Here is a 22,663-nt window from a genome sequence, read left to right as displayed (position 1 = left end):
ATAGTTCGTCTTCTATTCTGAGATACTCTGGGATGCATCACCCTGCATCATTCCATCGAGAAGGTGTTTGAGAAGGCTTTTCCCACCCTAACGGTTGCTCAATTCGGGATTAAAGTTAATCATAGATTAATTTTGACATTTTCGTTAAATTCTGTCAGGTTAATCTAGGATCAACGAAGTTTACAAACAGATTCCATATGGCTTTCACATACGCACTACCCAGGCCTATCTTAGTCAGGGTTTCAATTTTTGTTATACGCTTTCTCCAAATCAACGAACATCATATGTTTGTACCAGTTCCTGAATCCCTTTTATCTATTAATATGTTGTCAACGCAAGATCTCTTTGCTTGGAAGCCACTTAGTTCCTCTATTTCCACAATATTGCTATTTAGACTTTGTTTGAGTATTCAGCCTTGCAATCTACCCATCGAGCTCATAACGCTTATCTCTCTGTAGTTTTTACAAATATTTTTATCCCCTTTTTCAATAATTTGCTCACATACCATAAGCCAAATTCCAGTCCTCTGGAACCTTCTCACCTTCCCAGTGAGCTCTAAAAGAAGTAGAAGGGCCTCTTGGGTACCGAAATACGACGAAAAGTGTGTCCAATTGAGACGGAAGATGTAGAGCAACCCATCTCTTTCTAATGGTTCGGCAACCAATCGAACAACCGCATCAGACGTCGGACGTAGCAGTCGTCTCACTTGAACGCCCAGGGTTGTTTTTGTTTACATCGTTAGAAACCAATTGACAGAGCGCAGAGATAGATTGCTCTGCATCTTCCTTTTCAGTCTTCCTCAGTTTGCTTGCATCGAGATGCCGTTCCAGTTCTTTTAGAGTTCACTGCACCTTCCACCCACCTATTGAAGCAACAATATGTTTGGTCCATATTTTATCAGCTCAATAGGGGGGGAGCTGCCGCTTTCCCATTCTTTGACCTCCGCAATGCTTCCCACAACTCCTTCGACCGTTATCTCTCCTATGGTAAATTTGTAGTTGACTCAATACTTATGTTTTTGATCTCAAACTCCTTTCTGTTCTCTGTGTACAGGGTGGGCAAAATTGGTGATACCCAACGAGATAGGGGAAAATGCATTCAAGTGAATTTTCAACTTTGGCCATTATCTGCGTCTCTGTTTAAGCTAGGATGATCTGGGAGGGTTAACTCCCTTTTTCCTTTTAACTATCGACGAATATATATCTTAGAGTAGATTTCTTCACGAATATCTATTTAATGCCAGCAACTTTGGTTGAGAAAGAAGAAAAATTATAAAAACAACAACAATGTGATGGAAGTCAAAGCTTTTGACGTAAAAATTTAAAAAAATGATTTGAGGTCTTTGAGGAAACCGTATGTGGCGGGATATAAGTAATTGAGGCATAGGTATAGCTATAAACCCACTACATAATTCTTCAAAGGAAGCCAAACACAAAATTGGTGAGACCCTCCTGAACATTTAATACTATTTTTCATCGCTCAACTCTAAATATCCTCGCCAAAATAACTCTTTTTAATAACCCAATTCAAAATTAACCCTTAACCGGCGTGGCCAGAAATTTTAACACTCCGTGCGTGGCGGAGTCCCTGGGACTCCGGAGTTTTCAAACGATTTTTTTCTGTTCTAAATGGCGAATTGGTTCCTGTTTCGTTGAAAAAATAATGACAGACAAACATTGAAATATGATTTAGTATTTGAATATGAATAACATCTAATAAACAACTCAATAAATGTGATAAACAAAAAATAAACTTAAAAATATCTCTTAAAAATCGACATCATGATTTTCTCTTGATTCATTGGACATAAGTGAAATCGAAGTTTTTCTTCTATTAAAATATGTTCAATACATTCTGTTATAACGGAAAATGAAAAATTTCCACTTCTAATGATAAAGAAAAAAGTTCTGACAATGGTCCAAATCTCATTGCAGAAAAATAAAAAATTACGAGTCACGTATAGTTTCAATGCAACGATACAAATTTTTTTGCCACATTGCAAACAAATTGATTTTTTGCAGTCCACACATAAATGGGTATTTTTTCTCTTCAACTTCAAATTTGAATCTGTTGCCTTCACGACCTTCGAATTTTGCGCCATGGTCTCTGAATTGAAAAATTACACTATCCGCGTCACGGAGTCCGACGGTCTCTAAGCTGCTCAGAAAACGTACTTCTCGTGAAAATGCAATGAAATCCACTGCACAGAACAGACCCATGACTTACTTTATGATCCACTGAGCTATCGATGGGTTATCCTACCACAGGAAGGTACGCGATGTACTCGACCAATTAAATCGAAGTTTACACGATAATTTCAACATGTGAGAGTCCGAGGGACTCCGCAACGCTAAGGGTTAAGGAAGAACTCAGGGGGCTTTTATTCCTATAGATTAATTTTTCCAATCAGATGTTACCAAATCTACAAATTGAAATTTTTTTGGCGAGTTTCAAATCTGCTGCGCATCATTACTAATTTATGTCGGAAATTAGATTATTTTTCGGCATGAATTTGTGATGACAGCATCTATGATGAATAAATTTCATATAATTTATCAGAAATTTCTTCTAGTTCCTAATACTCATTGAACAAACTTAACGAAACAATATTATTTTGGGAAAACTCAAACCATACCAGTTCCTTCCCTACTAGAAATCTCATATGTATTTACCAAAAATACCTTTATTTTTCAATGCAAACAATCTTCAATATTCAAAAACATCTCTGATTCAGCCGTTCGTATCGTACTCACCTCTCAGGCCAGTCAGTGAATTGTAAATGTAATACAGTAGCAAATTGTTTCCTTTCTGGAATATTTATGGATATTAATCTTTCAATCCAGTCAGTTTTAGTGTTGATGCTTTGTAGGCGTAATACCATGTTGGAAACATGGTAATCTTTACCACAATCTGGTGGCCAGTAGATTTCTCTTTGGTTCTGGAATATGAAAGCGAATTCAATAATTGCAAGACACGTTCGAAACTTTTGAAGAATAAATACCTCATTATGACCTAAAAAGCATACGATAATTTTCACGTGTTGCTCTATAATCATAGTCCAAAAATCAACTATGGTGGTTTGGAGTGGAGCCTGAGTGACTATGATAGGTGGAACAAATGATGAAATATCCTGAAATGTTACATACAAAGCTCATTTTAATTTCCAGTTTTCAACTCAGAAAGAATTAATTGAGAAAAAAGTATCATATTACCTTGATAAGAGAGGCATTGATATAATCATCTTCTGTTGAACTTAATGCAATCCGAGAATGATCATAAGGAAGAATATCTGGATAACGATTCTTCATAGGATAACATCTAGCCACAGATATATTCTTCCGCATACCCTCACCATCTTGAGTATCTTGGATTTCTTTCCATTTTGAGTCTAGATTCGTAGAACCATTTAATGTTTTATTATTCAAAACATCCACGAACTTTTCATACTTCTCTATTTCAGTACAAAATAGTTTTTTAACGCTTTCATTGTCTAAAGGCTTGCTTTCTGTGATCTTCAATGTAGGATCAGAGCTTTTAGAACAGCTTGTGTCAATCTCATTGTCTTCTGGTTTGATCTTATGTAAAACTGTATTTACGGAAATGTTTTGTGGATCAGAAATTGGAACTTGATGTCTTTTTTCTGTTGGATCATTTTCTTTTTGTTCTGGCTCAAGAGGTTCTTGACTGATAGAAAAATCTAGACCCGACAGTAAATCAATAGTAGAAGACCCTTTCTTCTCTTCCGAATGTGCTGCAATCATATAATTAGATTTTGGTAAGTTTGGATAGGAATATTTGCCTGCTTCAGAAGTCTGTAGACATTGGGGTGAAGTTAAGCCACCATTACTCGAAGTAGTATTGTTGAGGTTGTATGAATAATTCATTCCAGCTTGGGTGTACATATAAATCGGATTACATGGATTTGGAGCAAGAAGGGAACCTGCACCAACATAACCTTCACTGTATTGAGATTGGTTGAATGCATTTGTATTATATCCTGAAGTTAACTCGCTATTTTGGTCATTTGAATTGTATGTAGAAGGTGTGTTATAGTTTTGCGTTTGTACATTATCAGAATAAGGAAAATAGTTAGGTGGTTGAGTGGAATTTTGATGACCGTCATATGCATAATACGAATTCGACTGCATCTGATTTGTTGGATAAGTCTGAGCTGTTCCATAACTAGCACTATAGATTCCTGTTGTTTGCTCAGGCTGTGACGTAACTTCAGCGCTGTAATATCTATTACTTTGAACGGTTGCCAAACCTGATGACTGACAGTTCAAAGAAGTAGCGTAACCACTAGCATAAAAATCATTCAATGTATTCTGTCCCTCTTGCAAAATTGGTTGAGCAGGAGGAATTTGATTGATTTGTTGATAATGTGTTGGGATATATGAACTGAATTGAGCTGTGTAAGATGTTCTCGAATCAGTTAGGTTCATATTCGCAGAATTTATTTGGTTGAAAGTGCTACTACCAGGTTGAGTCAAATCTGCACTCGACAAGTTCATCTGTGCCATGGTGTTGCCAGTCTGATTTTGTAAAAAGTTGCTTGTTTGAGTTGCGTTAATATTTGCAGTTCCAATGTCACTGAAAGAACTAGGTTGCAATGTATTGGCATTTGGTGGGTTAATGTGACCAGTCACAAGATTGGAAAAATTCTTATCTGTAATCAATTGATTAACTGTGCCAGTTCCTGCTCCGAAGTGATTTGATCTATTCAATCCATCATTGGCGTATGCAAGTCCTTGTTGGATCGGTACTTCTGTTTTATTCAACAATACATTAGTAGAAGGCACAGAGTTATACATGTAACTTTGATTATCATATTGTTGATAAGGTACAGAAGAAGTACCTTCTTCATTATTGAGTACTAGAGCTTTCAATCTTTTTTCTAGTGTCATATCAATATCTGCAGAAAAACTTGGAATTTTTTGATGAGTACCCATTACTGATTGACTTGGTACGCCACCTGAGGCAATATATTGTTGACTAAAGGCATTCATCCCATGTTGTATTGGATCAAATTTATCATTTGTATTTGTGAATTGTGGATTTTTTTCTTGTATATAAGAAGAATTCATTGATAATCGACTGGTAGAATCATATGCAGCAGTTGCTACTTCATTTAATTCTGATCCAAGTGGTGTAGGTCTTACACCTAGAGGCCAAATTTGGGTTTCATTATTAGTTATACTTCCCATAAAATTAGCGCCCATGTAAACTTGTTCGGTTGTTGATTTCGGTAGTGTTTTCTTCCTCATCGATTCTAAATAATCTTTCAATTTTGGCATATTTGATTCGGTTGGATTAGATTCGGGTTTTGTGGGTGGAGTTATTTTGGAAAGCATCTGCTCACGTTCTTCTTGCTGGACCTTACAGGAACTCTTTATTCTTTGAAGAAGTTTAGTGACATTAGTCTCTAGTTTGGTGTAGAATTCTATTCCCTTATTGGCTTTCGACAGTAAATCTTCATAACTATCATAGGAAGAGATCAGGGAATTGATTGTTGATTGCCTTTTGGTTATAACACCTTGTAAATATCTTCGAGTTGAAGAAAATCTAGCATACGCATCAATGAAAGCTTTAATGATGTTATCCTGAGCTGCTGCGTTCTGCTCAATCAAAGTAGTCTGAAAAAGTTTAAAATAAAAATGAGAAAAGCATAGCTTTCGCTGGTAGACATCCTATGTATTTTTTAATTTAATTTAAGGGAAACGCATTAGATCGGACCAAATGGTGGCCAGAGAAGAGGAACATTGTTTGGCAACTACTTTTGTTTAAAAATACTGACGTTCCAAAAAAGTAACGTAACTTGTCAATAATTCTTTTACGAAGAATTACTAAGGAAAATCCTGATTTTTAATTTCAAGAGCAATTTATCGTATGCTTTTTCGAATTAAATATTTCTTACCCCCTTCGCCCCGCACCCATCTACTTTATTGTTTCAAATGGAAATATATGGATTGTAATACATCAAATGGAAGTTAATTTGATTACCTATACAGCGATGTGGCTAAAAGTAGAATTGGTTATGCCGTTTTTTAATTAAAAAATTACGAAATAATTTACAATTTCTGATTGGGGAGTACCGCAATCAGACTATTATTCTCTTACTAATCATTACTAAGGGAAATCCACAAATCCATGGATTTGTTATTTCGAAAGCAGGTCATCGGATGACCTTTGATGCGATATATCACAAGCAATATTTTTCCAATAGAAAAAATTGTTGAAGGTTAAGGGTTAAAAACCTCCAACATCAAAACTGCATGCATTTCTCAAACCTCGAAAATAGAAATCGGCAGATATTTTCAATATTTATTATTTCAAGAATAAGAATCCCAATCACAAATTGTTAATTTTGTATTGAAAAAATAGCCAAATTCTTTTTTCATTCACCGCTCAATGTGCAATCGAATGTCTTTTCATTTGATATATCACAATCCATATATTCCTATTGGAAACAAAAAGTAGAGGGGTGTGGAGCGTAACTGATGAAAGATTTCAAATTTAAAAAGCAAAGGGTGACCTGCTTTCGAAATTACATGGATTCGTAGATTTCCTTTGATAATAATTAGTAAAAGAATGATAGTCCGATTGCAGTACTCTCCAATCACAAATTGTTAATTATTTCGCAATTTTTTAATAAAAAAACGGCACAACCAATAAATTCTACTTTTAGCCACATCGCTGAATAGGTAATCAAATTAACTATCATTTTCTGTATCACTATCCAAATATTCTCATTTGAAAAAATGAAGTAGAGGGGTACGGGGCGTAGGGGGTGAGAAATATCAAATTCAAAAAAGCATAAGATAAATCACATTTCAAATTAAAAATCGACGGGTGCCACGATTTTCCTTAATAATTCTTCGTACAAGAATTATTGCCGAGTTACGTTACTTTTTTTATACAGCGTGAGGTATAAGATATTAGACACATTAACTAAGTTATGTGCCGTATGTGCTCAACATCTTGTTGGAACCAAGTTCTGAACCGTGTTCTCTAGGTACTATCGGCTCAATTCTTTGCGTTAATATCTCTGAACATTTGTATTCTGAAAGTGACTAATGAATTCCTAAGAAACGTACACCCTTCGAGTGTCTTTCTTATATTACCAATTATGCCTCTATAATGTAGGTATCTACCATTCCAATGATATTTCCGATTTGTCAGTTCAAATGACACAGTTTACAAAGTTTACTGAGCTTGATTTTTTGGAAAATCAGTTTCCTTCGATGTTGCCCTGAATTGAATAAAATCTTATATTAAAAATTTTTCTGTTTCTCGATTTCCTGATGTCATTCTGAGTTCTTGATTTTGTTTATTAACTGCGGATGATATCTCTTGATGTTCTAGGTCGGCCAGGAGATGTTTCAATAAAATTTCCGTCATGATTACTTCCGCCATGAATGAGAATGAGATCCAAGAAATCAGGCATTTTTTGAAAACATTGAACGCAAAGGAAACTGAATCGTCAATTTTACGCATTTCGCACTTTATTCATTTGATTTTGGAAATAGAATCATAATGCGATAAAAAAGGGGTTATCATTTTGAAAAAATAGTTTTTGATGGAAACTTGAATCCAAATTTGGTATGTTTTTGTGTATACTCTATATAATTGTGTAATCAAAATGGGAATAAAAAACACCGGTATGAAGTTGCCAGCCATTTTCTAGCAGCCACTTTTTTTCTCATGGACTATGCATACTGAAATCAATAGTAGATCTCGAAATAAATGTATTGTTTAAAACTGGGAGTGTTTATTCGTTGTAGGTTGTTAAATGATACTCCAGAGATTTTATTCGCAGAACGTTCAAGTGTGAATTTCGTCCGCAAAAATTAATTTCAGGAAAGTTCTGAATAGCACTCGGGGGGTTTCGAAAACAGGCCAAGAGAGTTCCATCGAAAAAACAAAATTTTCGAATTTATAAGCTATAATAAGATGTTCGAAAATCCAACATCATCATTTCGAACGCTGGCTGAAATTGATCTAAAGGCGGCATGGCAAGCCTTGGCAAACGTCCGCTCGTTCCAACATTTGCGAATCGTGTGTATGCAAAACATATGGCAAGGCAAAGCCAACGTTGGCACTGACCAGGGTTCGCCTAGAAAGCGGAATTTTAAACACACATCAACGGGACTTGTCGACACTCGCCTTTTTACTTGCTTCGAAAAGTCTTGCCAAATTAACATGTCATGTGTATGGTCGTCGATGAACGGATATCGACGTTTCCACACACGTTCGTTTAAACGCTGGCCAAGGCTTGCCATGCCGTTTGTAGCCGCCTTCAGAAGAGTTCTGAGTAACACTCGGCGAGTTCTATGAAATGGGTCAAGAGTTTCATCGAAAAAACAAAACCCAATCCCCACAATTCCTTTCAGCTAAAATGAAAGTATATTTTCTATATACAGGGTGTTTTAGAATGAATGGATGATCCTCAAACTCACAGAAAAGCTATTACTATATTATATTATCCTGATTCTCCATAGGTACCGAAGTACCTACCTATCAGAAGCTCTGTGAGCTTGTATGAGTTCGGAGAACCAGTTGTGTAAGGGGAAAGGATGCGTTTCATAGCCTCTCCTATCAAATGCCAACCTCACCTAGCCGCGGTGCACCCTGTTCTTACGAACGAGGCTCTGGCGACCGAACATGAGCGGTATTACTCTGTTTACCACAATTACCTAGCCTAAACATTGGCTTGAGCAGGAAATGGCTCTCTGCGTTGCTAAAGTTACGTCTTAGACCTTGTCGTCTCAAGATACCTGTTCCACAAGATAATCTAGCCGAAACCGCAATCAAAGTTGCACTGACAGCGTTACCAGTGCAGCTTTTAAACACCTCCTAACGCAGCTCCTACAAAAAGATGGATCAGTCGAACAGGACAAAATTTCTTCATAAACTTTTTAGGGTTTTCACTCCCAATCTCTGAAACAAAATCAATTAAAAATGAAATCAACGATTTGCTCCTGCGTAAATTCTTGCAGTAATTTGTCAAATTAGCGCATATCAATCGTTGATTGATATTCAAAGCCCTGGATGAAGACATTGTCAATAGTCTCCTAGCACTATTCCGCAAGATCTGGGAACAAGGAGATGTGCCACAAGACTTCAGAGACGCTTTAGTTATCAACCTCTATAAGAACAGAGGCGATACGTCAAATTGCAACAATTACAGGGGCATATCGTTGCTTAGCGTGGCCGGCAAAATTCTCTCGAAGATTATGGCTAATCGTCTATTTTCACTCTTAGAAAAGCTTTTACCCGAATCCCAGTGCGGCTTTCGACCAAATCGAGGTACGGTGGACCTAATTTTCACACTGCGACAACTGCAAGAGAAGTCCCGTGAACAACAATCAAGGATCTATACAGCCTACCTCGATTTAAGTAAGGCCTTCGACTCGGTGAATGGGAGGGCGCTATAGAAAATCATAGGACGCCTTGGAGTACCCGAAAAATTTTTAGAAGCGTGTAAAAGCTTTCAACCGACCATTTCTCAAACAACTCAGGAATAAAACAAGGCTGCGTGTTAGCGCCTTTACTGTTCAATATTTTCGCCATAGCTGTCTCGATAACTGCTGACATGAGAATGTCTGTAAGAGGTGTTGGAATAAGATTCAAATTTGATGGAGACCTACTGAACCTGAAGCGCCTCAGAGCAAAAACCCGTTCAAAGTTTATCACGGAACTTCAATATGCAGACCACTGCGCACTCATCGCTAGCAGCCCAGAGGATCTACAGGTAATGCTGGACACCTATAAACATATATACGAAGCTTTAGGCCTTAGCCTTCAAACACATATCAGCCTGGAGAATGAAACTCTGGAGCAGGTGGAGCAGTTCAAATACTTGGGAAGCTTCATAAATAATAGGGCTAACCTAGACACGGAAATACACAACCGTCCCAATTCGGCATCACGGGCATTCTGCAAGCTAGAGGTCAGAGTGTTTCAAAATCACGACCTCAATCTGACGACCAAGACAGCTGTTTACGAAGCAGTCGTCTTCCCAACGCTTCTTTACGGAAGCGAAAGCTGGACGCCCTACAGGCGACATATTAAACAGCTTGAACAAACGCAACAACTTCATCTAAGACAGAAAATGCACATCAGATGGTTCCACAAAGTTTCGAATGCGGAAGTCTTGCAACGCGCGTGTTGTACAACAATTGAGACTCAAGTAACAAGGGTCCGACTCAGATGGAGCGGCCACATTCTGAGGATGCAAGACACAAGACTCCCCAAAATGATTCTGTATGGTGAAATGACAGAGGGAGCCCGGAAAACAGGAGGCCAGTATAAGCGTTTTAAGGATACACTCATCAATCCCTAAAATCAGTTAATGCCAATCATAACTGGGAACAACTAGCGTTAGACAGATCACATTGGAGTTCTATAGTGCACAGTTATAATGGAGACTCGAGAAGAATTCAGCGGCGGCCAGATCTGGTTGGTGACTATCCATGCCCGGAATGTGGAAGGATCTGTAGGTCACGGTTGGGTCTCTTCAGTCACAGGAGGGCACACAGTCGCAATTAGCCCTAAGGAATTATAGTCTGTTCTTTTTTTTTTAATGTATTTTTGTAGATTTATTCCCAGTAACGGGATACAGCAATGAATAAATGAGTTGAGTTCTGCCTGCTCTGAAAAAATCTATCCTCTACGTAAAGGTATTTTTTCAAAAGATGTAATAATTTTTTATACTTCGTTTCTTTTCTGTGTATCACATGAGTTTTTTTTAGTAAAAATTCTTTGTGTAATTTGATAATGGATATGTACAAAAACATAGGGATAACACTTATCATTATTAATTATGAATATTATTAATAATGAAAAATATTAATAACTTGTGGAAAACATGATTATGGCTCTGCCCTGAAGAAGCAAATATATTTTGCGAAACGTTGGCACTTAGCTATGGTTTGTTAATCAACCCACGAATTCCTACTTCCTGTTAACCAATAGTAGTTTTAATAATTACGTACGAAATGTAAATTTGTTTTTCAATGTTTCTTTCAATGGGAACGAAGAAACAAGTTACATAATTGTAAGGACGATATGAATTGAAATAGTATTTTATAGAAATTACGGGATGTATTTTTTGTACATGGAGAAGTTGGAACTTATTCATATATCACGAGGATCTTTTCAATAGCACAAACAAGGCGCTACACAGACATAACTTTACAGACATTCTGCCAAATTTTAAATCTCTTGATGTTGCCCTTTGTTTTAAACTATAACCTAAAATTTCAGCCTTGATTTAGATAATGACAAAATTCAAATTCGTATTCCGACAGGGTATACTGTCTAGGTTATTCGAATGCAAAAGGAATTAAACGATCATAACCTATGTTCTAGAACTAGATTATAATTGAATTTCATTCGATAATCATATATCTTACCAAGTGCTGATGCTTTTGTAGTTCTTTAGAAAAAATATCCTCCACATTTTGATGTTCTTCTTTGGTAACTAAAACGCATGTTATATCATCAGACTGAAGTGCATCTCTTAATTGGGCCCATAATATACTTCGTTGGGTTCTCATTTCTTCAACTTTCCCTAATAGCATTTCCACTTCTTTCAGGGCAGACTCATCAATATTAGCTGAAAGTAAGTTTTCTTAAACATTCACTTGAATTTCGCAATATCGAGGTCATCTAACATATGATAATCTTCCACTAAAGTGATGAAAATAAAACCAGAAAATATGGTTCTTCGATAGCATAGACCATAGGGCCATTATTATTTTATTTTATTCCATTGTAACCAACAGATCTTCGTTCAATTACAGACTACATTCTATATAGAAAAAAAAAACAGTTTAGTGAACAGCGATCAAAGTTCTTAAATTTTTTATACAAAAAAGAAGACTCCTATTTCCAAAAGTTTAATGGAAAAAGTCGTTGCATGTCTCCTGAATTTATTTTTATAGGTACAAAGGAATACATCCACATTGCCAAGGTTGAGACTGGCAGCCCGAGAAGCCCTATAACTAGGGTACTAGTAACTTTGTTGCTATCCACGCTATCGAGATTTTTTTTTCAAGCATTAACCCCGACAATGAGAATATCCTAATAGTTATTCATGTACCAACTGCCGGAGGCTAACATCCGACCCGAGGACCTTTAGTCTTTAGACCAAGGGATAAATGTTGCCCGATGGGCGTTAGGATCTAATAAAGCTCGTGGTGCATACAAGACTTCATTTTTCACGGGAAAATAATTTCATCGCAATAAAAATCGATCTTAAAATTAATTCACTGTTCCTATGATTTTCTTTCCATTTAACTAACTTCTACAGTAACCATGGCATTTGTTGATATTTTGAAGTTCGTTGAGTGTTGCTGTCTTTATTATATAATTATGATTTTCGATCCGCAAACTCTGTTTTTAAAAAGAATTTTGTTCTTTCAATTATAAATCACAATTTTGAAAAACTAAATGACTTTATAATTGGACAGAGCGGAAAGGAGTTACAAACAGAATGAATTCTAAAATGGAACTAACTAGAATGTGTCTCTTTTCACATGGAAACCTTGGATTCTGGAAGAATCCGAGTCATCACTTTCTTCTAGCACTAACACTTTCCGCGAAGACGAAGCTGGCGTCAGCGTTCCAGTACGAGGAGCATCTCGTAATACTTTCCCCCTTAAGAGATAACGTCTCTGTTATCTGCTGGGTGGCCTTGGGTGATGTCTTCCATTTCTACGTGTATGATTTTCCTTGGACTGTAGATTAACTCGGAGATCCTTGTTTTGTTCTTTATAACGAAGATGATTCCAAGAATTGTGAAACAGCACAATATCACACTTGTAGACTGGTGAATGACCTGAGTTATTGGATGTAAGTACATGGGCTGGTCTGAAAGTTTTTCTGCTTCTTGAAGGATTGAAGTTGGTTCTTTCAGATGCCTCAGGTGAAATTCAATTTTGTGGGTGGAGTTCAATGAAATTTTCGAAATGTTTTAGGCAGTTATTTCGAAAATCGGAACTGTGTCATCGTAGATGGATTCTTCAATAATAATTCGGCAGGTGGAACTTAGAAGGTTGATTCCCTGGATTATAGAATTCCATGGCAGTCTTCTAGTACTGTTTTGTTCTTTTTGAAGAGGGTCAGGAGCTGGTGATTCTTCAGCGGGTGGATGATGTTGAAGTCGTTGTTCACTAGTGTTGTTTGGCATCGACCTGGGGTTGACAGAATGCATGCTTCCTTGGTAGGCTGTTGAAGGCAAAGCACCATCGAACTTCCCAATGTTGATTTGCATATTTCATTGGTCCAATATTCCTCGTTGTTGATTTTGATGGAATACGTCCTTGGCGGGATCACAGCAATATCTTGGGTATTGGGTACAGGGTAGATTCGGGAATATGAAGCAATTACTCGTTTGAGAATTGGGATTTTGAGAAGGAATGTGATAGTTTCCTCCGTTCCAATGACAGACATTTTTGCATATTCGATTATTTTGAAAAGATGAACATGATCAATTGGTGATAGTTGCTGTGTCTTATAAATTTTTTCAAGATATGTCCCGATGGAATAAAGTTCTTCAACTTTAATGACTTCTAAATTTGGAATTTCTCTCATTGCAAAACTTATAGTCCTTTCTAGCATTAATAAAGTGTTCAAGAGTGCTTGGGACTGAAGCATTTGGTATTCTACAATGATTCGAAATCCTTCGGTAGATTCAATATTCTGGAATAATGCTTTAGTATGAATAATATTTTCGTTTAGCAGAGCCTGAATATCTTTTTGACAAATGATTAGCAAAAGAAGTTAATTTATTTATCCTTTCGATTTCGGAAGATTTGCTGTTGTGAAGGCTTTCTAAATTTTCGTTAATAGTTTTCAGATCATCATCGTCTAGGTTACCTGTAATGAATTAAATACCTTTTCAGATGAAATTAGCCAAACCTCTTCTAACTTTTCTATTGACAAATTTTCGTAAGATTTGTTCGATTTGATCCAAATTCAAACTCAATTGGTGAAAAAGTCGACGGGGTAATTCATCGAATGTTTGGTCTTTCTGAAGGTCATTAAAATTATCGTTCAACTGATCGAAATTGTCTTGCAAATTGGTAATATTTATGAAGAAAAGAAAATTATGGTAATGATCAAGAATTTTGGCATGACTCAAAGGTTCTTCAAAGTATCCATTACTTTTTATTTCGTGGACCTGAAGGGCCTGGTTTGTTTGGGTCTGAATCAGGAGGATCAGCAGTATCCTGAAAAGAACAAACGTTTTTTCTTAGTTTTTTGACTTTTTGTATGTGCGCTGTTGTTTCTCTTGATTTTGTAGTTAGACCACTTATTTTGTTTTGTTGTTGCTGTTCAACAATAATTTTTTCGAAGGGTGGATCCGTTTTTCTCGGTCTGTTTCGTTCGGCGTAAACTTCTGCTTGCTCTAAATTTGGAGGGTCATTTCGCTTTTCGTTCAGCTTGTTTAATGTTTTCTGAGCTTTGTTTTTATTTCGTTCGTAAATATGGTCAAAAAATGGCAAAATTTCCTGTTTTCGTTTTTCGTTATACTGCTCATAAATAGTCATATTCAAATCAAATTCTGGTAATTTGTCGTATGGACCATAAAGTAAATGAAAAGGTGAATAACCAGTCGCTGAATGTATCGATTGATTATAAATTAATGTTGCTGTAATCATGAGATTAGCTGGATTTTCATTTGGGTTTTTCAATTTGAGAATTCTGAGTTTTTCCAAAATTGTTGAATGGAATCGTTCAATTGGAGAATTTGAGCTCGGATTGTTCACTGTTGTAAAATGTAGATTGATTTTGTTCAATTTACAATACTCTGTGAAAGTCTTGTTCTGAAATTCTCGTCCTTCGTCACAAACAATCTTTTGTGGAATATTGTGATGTGAAAAATAATGACGTAATTTATTGAGAATTGTTAAAGCAGTGCCGTCTTTTAAAAGGTATGATTGCGCGTATTTTGAAAATAAATCAATTATTGTTAAAAACTTCGAATTTTGAAAAGAGAATGTATCAATGTGGATTACTTCGAAAGGTCGCTTAGCTAGGAGGGGACCTGAAAATTTCAATTTATAAGGGTTTCTCTCGTATTTTGATTTAAGGCATAATTCGCATTTATTTATGATTTCTGTGATTTTATTCCTCATTTTTGGCCAATAGTATTTTTTCGATAATTGATTAAATGTTTCTGAAATACCATTATGGTTTTTATCATGATATTCTGAAATGATTTCGACTTGATTCTCTTCACAAGGTACATCTAATAAAAGGGTGTTGCTTATATAAAGTTTCACGGAGAAATTGAAGGATTCTTTGCAAAATCTGATGAAAGGGAGTCGTAATTTATTATCTCTGAAAAATATTCCGTAAGATTCATTCGGTCTAAAAATTTCTTTGAAAAAAGTTGAAAAATCATTTTCCATGAAATTTTGTCTTATTGTTATGTTGTAAGTATTTTTCTGAAAATTTTTTGTGAATTTCAAATTGTATTGTTCGCCAATATTTAGAATAATTCTATTCGGATATATATTCACAGAAGATTCCGTGATTGGAATAACTTTTCCATTGTCTTCTTGAGTTGAATGAATGGTGGCATTAGAATCATTATTATTTGCTTCATGTTGATGATTGGGATCATCGTTATTTTGACGATTGTCTGGGGGGTTCAAAATATTTTCAAGTTCTTCATCACTAAGTACCGGAAGATCATTAATATTAGGTAAAATTGAGGAAACTTCTATATTTAGGTCATTTTCTGATAATAAAGAGTCTTCATTTTCTCTGTTATTGATTTCAATTCGCGATAGGGCATCCGCAACTTTATTTTCTTTTCCTTTTTTATGAATTATGTTGAAATCAAATTCATCAAGTTTCAATTTCCATCTTATGAGCCTGGAATTAGGTTCTTTTATTTTATAAAGCCAAACAAGGGGATTATGATCAGTTTCTATTATGAAATTTTGTCCGTAGAGGTATGGTCGAAAATGTTTTGTTGAATCTAAAATTGAGAGGAGTTCTTTTTCTATGGTTGAATTATTTTTTTCGGCTGAATTTAGGGTTCTTGAATAATAGGCAACTGGGCGGTTGTCTTGTGATAATACACTTCCAATTGCAACATTTGAAGCATCTGTTGTTAATTTAAATGTTTTTTCAAAATCTGGATAAGCTAATATCGGAGCATTTGTCAATAATTCTTTACATAATTGAAAAGCATTCACATAGTCGGGATCATCATTTTTAATTTTCGCTCCTTTCTTAAGGCATTTGGTCATGGGAGAAACTATGTGAGCAAAATTTTGAATGAATCGTCTGTAATAACCTATTAATCCTAAAAATGATTTGATTTCCTTCACTGTGCGTGGAATAGGGTACTTTTCAACAGCTTTCAGTTTAGAGGGATTCGGAGATATTCCGTCAGGAGTTATTAAGTGTCCTAAGAATTCGACATTTTTACTCAAAAATTCACATTTGTCAAGTTCAATTTTGAGGTTGAATTCTCTAATTTTTTCAAAAATTGATTTCGAATGGCAAATATGTTCTTGTAACGATTTTGAAAATACGACAATGTCATCCATGTAAACGAAACAAAACTTATGAAGATATTCTTTAAGTACATTGTCCATTACGCGTTGAAATGTACTGGTTCCATTTTTCAATCCGTAGGGCATACGAAGATATTCGTAGTGACCATTATTCACGGTGAATGCAGTTTTTTCTATTGATTCCTCGTCCATTTCGATTTGGTGAAAGGCTTTTGCCATATCGAGTGTCGAAAAATAGCAACTTTTTCCTAAATTATCCAAAATTTCTTCTATTCGCGGGAGCGGATATTTATCCTCAATGGTTTTTTCATTTGAACGGCGATAATCAATGACCATACGATATTTCTTTTGGCCGGAAGCATCTTTCTTTTTGTCTTCAATCCAAACTGGAGCACTGTAGGGTGAAATAGATGGACGAATGATATTATCATCTAAAAGTTTTGGAATTTGTTCTTGAATAATCTTTTTCATGCTGTGAGGGTGTCTGAAAGATTTAACGTGAACGGGTTCTTCATCTTTCGTTCTTATTTTATGCTTGACAGTATTGCTAAAAGAGAGATCGCAGTTTTCGTTATAGAAAATATTTTTGAATTTACTACAAAGTTTCAAAATTTCTCGTTTTTCTTCAGAATTCATGTGTTGCGTACGAATATTTTTTGAAAGTTTTAATTTAGAATTTTCAATTTGAGGAGCACATATTTCTGTTTCAGATATTGATTTCACGGGTATTCTTTCCGAAAAGTTAATCTCTAAATTCCCGTTAATTGATTCTGAAATAGGAATTAGGCAAATACCATTTTTTGCTCGTGCTATACATTCTGGTGTTGAGAATTTTTTAAACTTAATTTCGGGTAGTAAAACGTCACCATTTTCTAGGGATACTGGAATTTTTACAAATGTTCTTGCTATAGTTTTATTTGGTTTAAGTTTATTCGTGGAGTACTCGAGGTTAAAAGGTATTTTCAAATTTTTCATTTCCAAAATGTGGTTTTGATAGTCAATCTTTGCACCTAATTTTTGCAAATCGGATGTTCCTAATAAAGCATCGAAATTTTTATGCCAGTCGACAACATGTAAATGAATATTGTCGAGGATTCCTAATTCGTAAAACAGTGGAATATTGATGTTATCATCAGCGTTAATTGTATTTCCTAATCCGGACACACTGAATTTTTCTTTGAACAAAAATTGGAAAAATTTCTCAAATGCTGGTTTTCTATTAATGACTGAATTTGTGGCACCCGAGTCTATTAAAATTTTCAAATTTATTTTTGGAAGATAAATGTGAGAAGTTTTGATTTTATTTTCAAGGAATTGTGATCTAAGTTCCTGGGGTTTCTGGAGGAGCTTCTTGAAAATTTTCATCCATTTCGTAATAATAATTCTCATCTTCTTCGGAAAAATTCATAACATTTTCTTCAGAATGTTCGGGTTCGTAAGATTCAGCTTCATGATCGATTACATCATCGGGTTTGAATTGTACGTTGAATAATTGTTTTTGTGGGAATTTCGAATTTCTGGTAGAAATCGACATAGGCGTCGGTTTTGTATTTCTGGTCGAAATTGACATTGGTGTCGGTTCTGGATTCGATTTATAGATACTTGACCCTGGTTTAGTACCAAAAACTTCTTGATTTGTGAAAAATTTCTGATTATTTCTCAAAGGTTGATTATTTGGAAAAACAATGTTTGGTAAGTTTTGATTAGAGTTGCTATTGGAAAATCTTGTTGGTAAATTTTGATTGAAAGCGTTATTGAAAAATCTTGTTGGTAAATTTTGATTGAAACTGTTATTAGAAAATCTAGGTAAATGATCATTATAATTTTGATTCTGTTTGAAATGAGGTTGTGCCAAAGGCTTCTTGGTTTCTTGGGATTTACGAAGAAATTCGGAATATTCCCATTCTTGTTTCCTGTTGTCATAAAATTTATATTTATTGATGCATTCTTCTAAGCTCTTCAACTCGAAATTGCTTATATAGGATCTATAAGGTTCGAGTAATCCTGCTTGGAATGTTTTTAGTGACAATTTCTCTGCTTCGCATTTTTTATAAGTTAATAGATTTTGGTCTTGTATATTCAAAGAGAGGTGTTGTAAGAGATCACTCAGAGTTTTTGAAATTCGGCAATAATAATCTAAATAATTTTCGTGTCTTTTTTGGACGCATTGTGAAACCGCAGCAATTAATAGTTCTTCGTTCCTTTGATCTCCGTATCTCTGAAGGAGAGCACGTCTGATCGAAGGCCAATCCGTCGCATTTTGGAAAGAGATGAAGTCTCGTGCTTCATTTAAGATTTTCGAACGGATCGAAAAATTCAAGCAATTGATAAATTTTTACCCGGTGAAAATTCTGGAATAGAATTAAGTAATAATTGGATGTCTTGTCTAGACATAGGGTCGGCTACTGTTGGGAGTGTTGGGGTGTTAGAAGAGTTTTGATTCATTTCGTTATTGAAATTTCTAATAGGATACGGCCGAAATCGATTATTCCTAAGTAAGCGTTCTTGAATATTATGAGAATTCAAAGATTCTAAAATTTCTGGCTCTTCAGCAATTATCTCTAATTGATGAGATGAGTCTGTCATCGAAATAAAGAATACTGGTGATATAGGAAATGTGGTGGAAAATAGGACTTACACCAAGATTTGCATCCTAGGGTGGAACGTCCTTCCTTCTGGTCGAAGTGGGTTGGTGAAGTTTGGAATTTCGCACTAAGAGTTAAAACTCAACGGGGTTCCTCGAACAGTTTGTGTTCACTAGTGGAAACTATTTTCAGTTAGTTCGTTTCTTGAAAAAACCGAAAACCGTTGCGAAATCCTGTTCGCAGCGCCAATTATGATTTTCAGTCCGCAAACTCTGTTTTTAAAAAGAATTTTATTCTTTCAATTATAAATCACAATTTTGAAAAACTAAATGACTTTATAATTGAACAGAGCGGAAAGGAGTTACAAACAGAATGAATTCTAAAATGGAACTAACTAGAATGTGTCTCTTTTCACATGGAAACCTTGGATTCTGGAAGAATCCGAGTCATCACTTTCTTCTCGCACTAACACTTTCCGCGAAGACGAAGCTGGCGTCAGCGTTCCAGTACGAGGAGCATCTCGTAATAATATTATTAGCGTCCCATACATGAGCGGATAATTCGTCATATCTGATAAGTGGCGAGTAAAATTCGTTAGGATATCCTGGTGTTTATGGTTGAGAACGAGCCTATCACGCTTCCATTATTTTTTCCTGAAATAATATTCTTTGGAAATAATACACGCAAAGCTGCAAACTAGAACAATCCAGACTAATTTACGACAAGGATTATGAAATATTCAATCAATGGAAGTTGAAAAATAAAATCATTGCCATAGATGAGAACGTGTTATTGGCGAACTCTTTGGTATGTAATTTTATTTTTCATTTAGTTTACGTGATTAATTTATTTTTCAATTTCAGTCCAATAAATTTCGTCCTGCGTCATTGTGGACGAAATATTCTATTTTAAAATCTACGCTGAAAGTCAATGAAAATCTCAATATTTCCCATTACTTCCGGCTGATAGCGCATTTAAAAATGAAATCTGAAGGATATATTCCGAAAAATCCAAGATTTTGACAGCAGATTGAGTTCATAAATTTATCAATGAAGCTACTGATCAAATTAATCTATGACATAACTTTGTATTTATTGTACAAGCGAATCGGATGTTGAACATTGACAAATTCTTGAGACCATTTTTCAACCTTTGAGTGAGACAGGGTTGCGAGTGAATGAGAAAAAGTGTGAGTTGTTCACAAATGAAATAGAAATATAAGGTTTTATTCTAGATAAGGAAGGTCTTAAGCCTTCACCAGCTCAAGTCAGGGCTATAAAAAACCTACCAACACCCAAATCTAAAAAAGAATTACAGGCATTCCTAGGATTGGCTAGCCATTTTTGAGGAATAGGACAGATAATATAAAGGTTTTATATCATTTGTTGAAAAAGACACAATTTCAGTGGAATTATAAGTGTCATAAGGCAGTCGAATGGATCAAAAGAGAATTGACGTCTAGTGAAATTTTGGTTCCTTTTCAACAAGAATTACCACTAGTTTTATCGTGTGATGCGAGTTTTGTTGGGCTCTCAAGTATTTTATCTCATCGTTTTCCAAATGGAGAAGAAAAGCCTATAGCCCTCTCATAAAAAATTATTCCGACTGAGTTATATCGATCGATATTAGAATTTTTTCATCATTATTTGTTTGGGAATGAAGTGATGTCAAAAACGGACAATCAGGCCTTAAAATATATTTTTGAGGGGTCATCTATGTGGAGTTTGCAAAATAAGAAATGTGAATGGTTTTTGGGGAGTGCATCTATAATTTGTCATTACTACGAGACGAAACATATAGTCCGAGAGCTGGCAGCAAAAACAACTACCTCATAAGTTACCAAAGGTTTGGTTTGGCACTTTGGTTCAACTTTACTACGAAAACTTGAAACCGCCCGTCTGCAGAGCGTGAGTGGTCGCCTTATGGGATAAAAAAAATTGAAAAGATGAGAAAAAATCGATTGGAACTTCCTAATCGTTACCTAGATGAATGTTGTGTCAAAATGGTCTAGGATCTTAACTGAATTGTAATCGTAAGCGTCTGCCAACAGGGGTGGTCGCTATTTCGAAACAGACGCTGTCAAATACAGGATGGTTCAGATCATAACCAAGAAATTTTAACCACGTATTCTACATCAAAAATAAGCCCTAGTTTGTCATACAAACATATGTCGAGAAATGTTTCCTCTGCGAGATACGGGGTGTTGAAATTATAGAAAAAAAATGTTTTTTATTAATAACTTTCGCACTGCTTGAAATATTTTTATGAAATTCGAGACATAGGTTTTTAGCGTAAAAGAGCACTTTTTGCATAATATCATTTCTTTTCTATTCTACCAGTGGCGTCCGTACTGCATCGAGACTGAATATTTTCAGATAAAAAAATGATACGCCACTGGTTTTTCCGACAATAAAAATTACTTTTCAAATCTTTATTCAATTTGGAGCAAATTCGGTCTCTTGACTTTTTGCTGTACGAGGCACCGTTTCCGGTTAAAAAAATTAAACACATTCTCATGCATTAAGAAATCGCCAAACTTAAAGAAGATGTTCGAAGTATGACCCATTTTGCTGAACACATAATTCACATCGACGTCTAATAGATCCGATGGCAGCATCTAAATTTCGATTTCTTAATTCGTCGCAAGCATTTTAAATACGACCAATAAGTTTTTCCCTTGAGTTCACAGAAGTCATATATCCGATTTCTTTCAAAAACCCCCATACGAAGTAGTCCAAAGGGGTAATATCGGGGCTCTGTGAAGGCCAACTGACTGGCCCATTACGTCCGATCCATCTTTTAGGAAAATTACTATTCAACCAGTTCCTCACAATTCTATGAAAGTGGGCTGGACAACCGTCAAGTTGAAACCAAGCCGCTAACCTTGATTCTACTGGAATATTTTCCCACATATTTGCAAGCTCTGCCATTAGAAATTGTAAACAATTTTCACCACTAACTCGTTCTGGTAAGAAATAGGGTCCAAATAGGTGATTATTAGGTTTGTTCGTAGAGTGGTTTGAAACGGTTGTGAACTGTACAGAGCAAGCGCAATTCCATTTTAGGGTAACGAAAATCCATTTGCGCTTGCTCTGTACAGTTCACAACCGTTTCAAACCACTCTACGAACAAGCCTATGATAAACTCCAAGCCAAACATTAACACTAAATTCTACTTGGAAATTTCTTGATCGAATGGGATGTGGATTTTCGTGGGCCCATACATGCTGGTTATGAAAGTTTACCACGCCCCGACGACTGAAACACGATTCATCAGTCCATAATATGGTATTTAAAAAGTCTCTATTCTGCTCAATTGAACAAAGAATCCATTGGCAAAAAAATAACCTTCGCTGTTCATCACCTCGTAAACCTTGGACGAGTTGCAAGAATTTTTGACATAGAAAATCGAATTGTGCGAGCTGCTATTCGACTGCTTTGTTGTTGGATTCCTATCAAATTCACGAAGTATCCTCCATGGCACACTTTGCTTTCCACAATAAAGAAATTACAGTCTTTTATGGTTATGCTTGTATTG

The 22,663-nt window shown here is 35.6% G+C and overlaps 1 protein-coding gene across 4 annotated transcripts in view; it reads right to left on the bottom strand.

Annotated features, from left to right (window-relative positions):
* Positions 1 to 22,663, bottom strand: part of LOC123312536 (tyrosine-protein phosphatase non-receptor type 23) — a 61,248-nt gene that overhangs the window by 4,576 nt on the left and 34,009 nt on the right. For 3 of the 4 annotated variants that reach the window (XM_044897016.1, XM_044897014.1, XM_044897017.1), the window contains 4 exons: positions 11,418 to 11,620; positions 3,213 to 5,636; positions 3,002 to 3,130; positions 2,754 to 2,938 (listed from right to left, as the gene is read on the bottom strand). In XM_044897016.1, the coding sequence (XP_044752951.1) occupies positions 2,754 to 2,938; positions 3,002 to 3,130; positions 3,213 to 5,636; positions 11,418 to 11,620 (2,941 nt within the window). The remainder of the gene's footprint in view (positions 1 to 2,753; positions 2,939 to 3,001; positions 3,131 to 3,212; positions 5,637 to 11,417; positions 11,621 to 22,663) is intronic. The other variant, XM_044897015.1, reaches the window with a different exon arrangement.

This window comes from Coccinella septempunctata, chromosome 4 (genome assembly GCF_907165205.1).
Source record: "Coccinella septempunctata chromosome 4, icCocSept1.1, whole genome shotgun sequence".
NCBI classification, from domain to species: Eukaryota; Metazoa; Arthropoda; class Insecta; order Coleoptera; family Coccinellidae; genus Coccinella; species Coccinella septempunctata.
The sequence above is the reverse complement of the archived record's forward strand: the minus strand, read 5'-3'. Positions and strand labels throughout refer to the sequence as shown.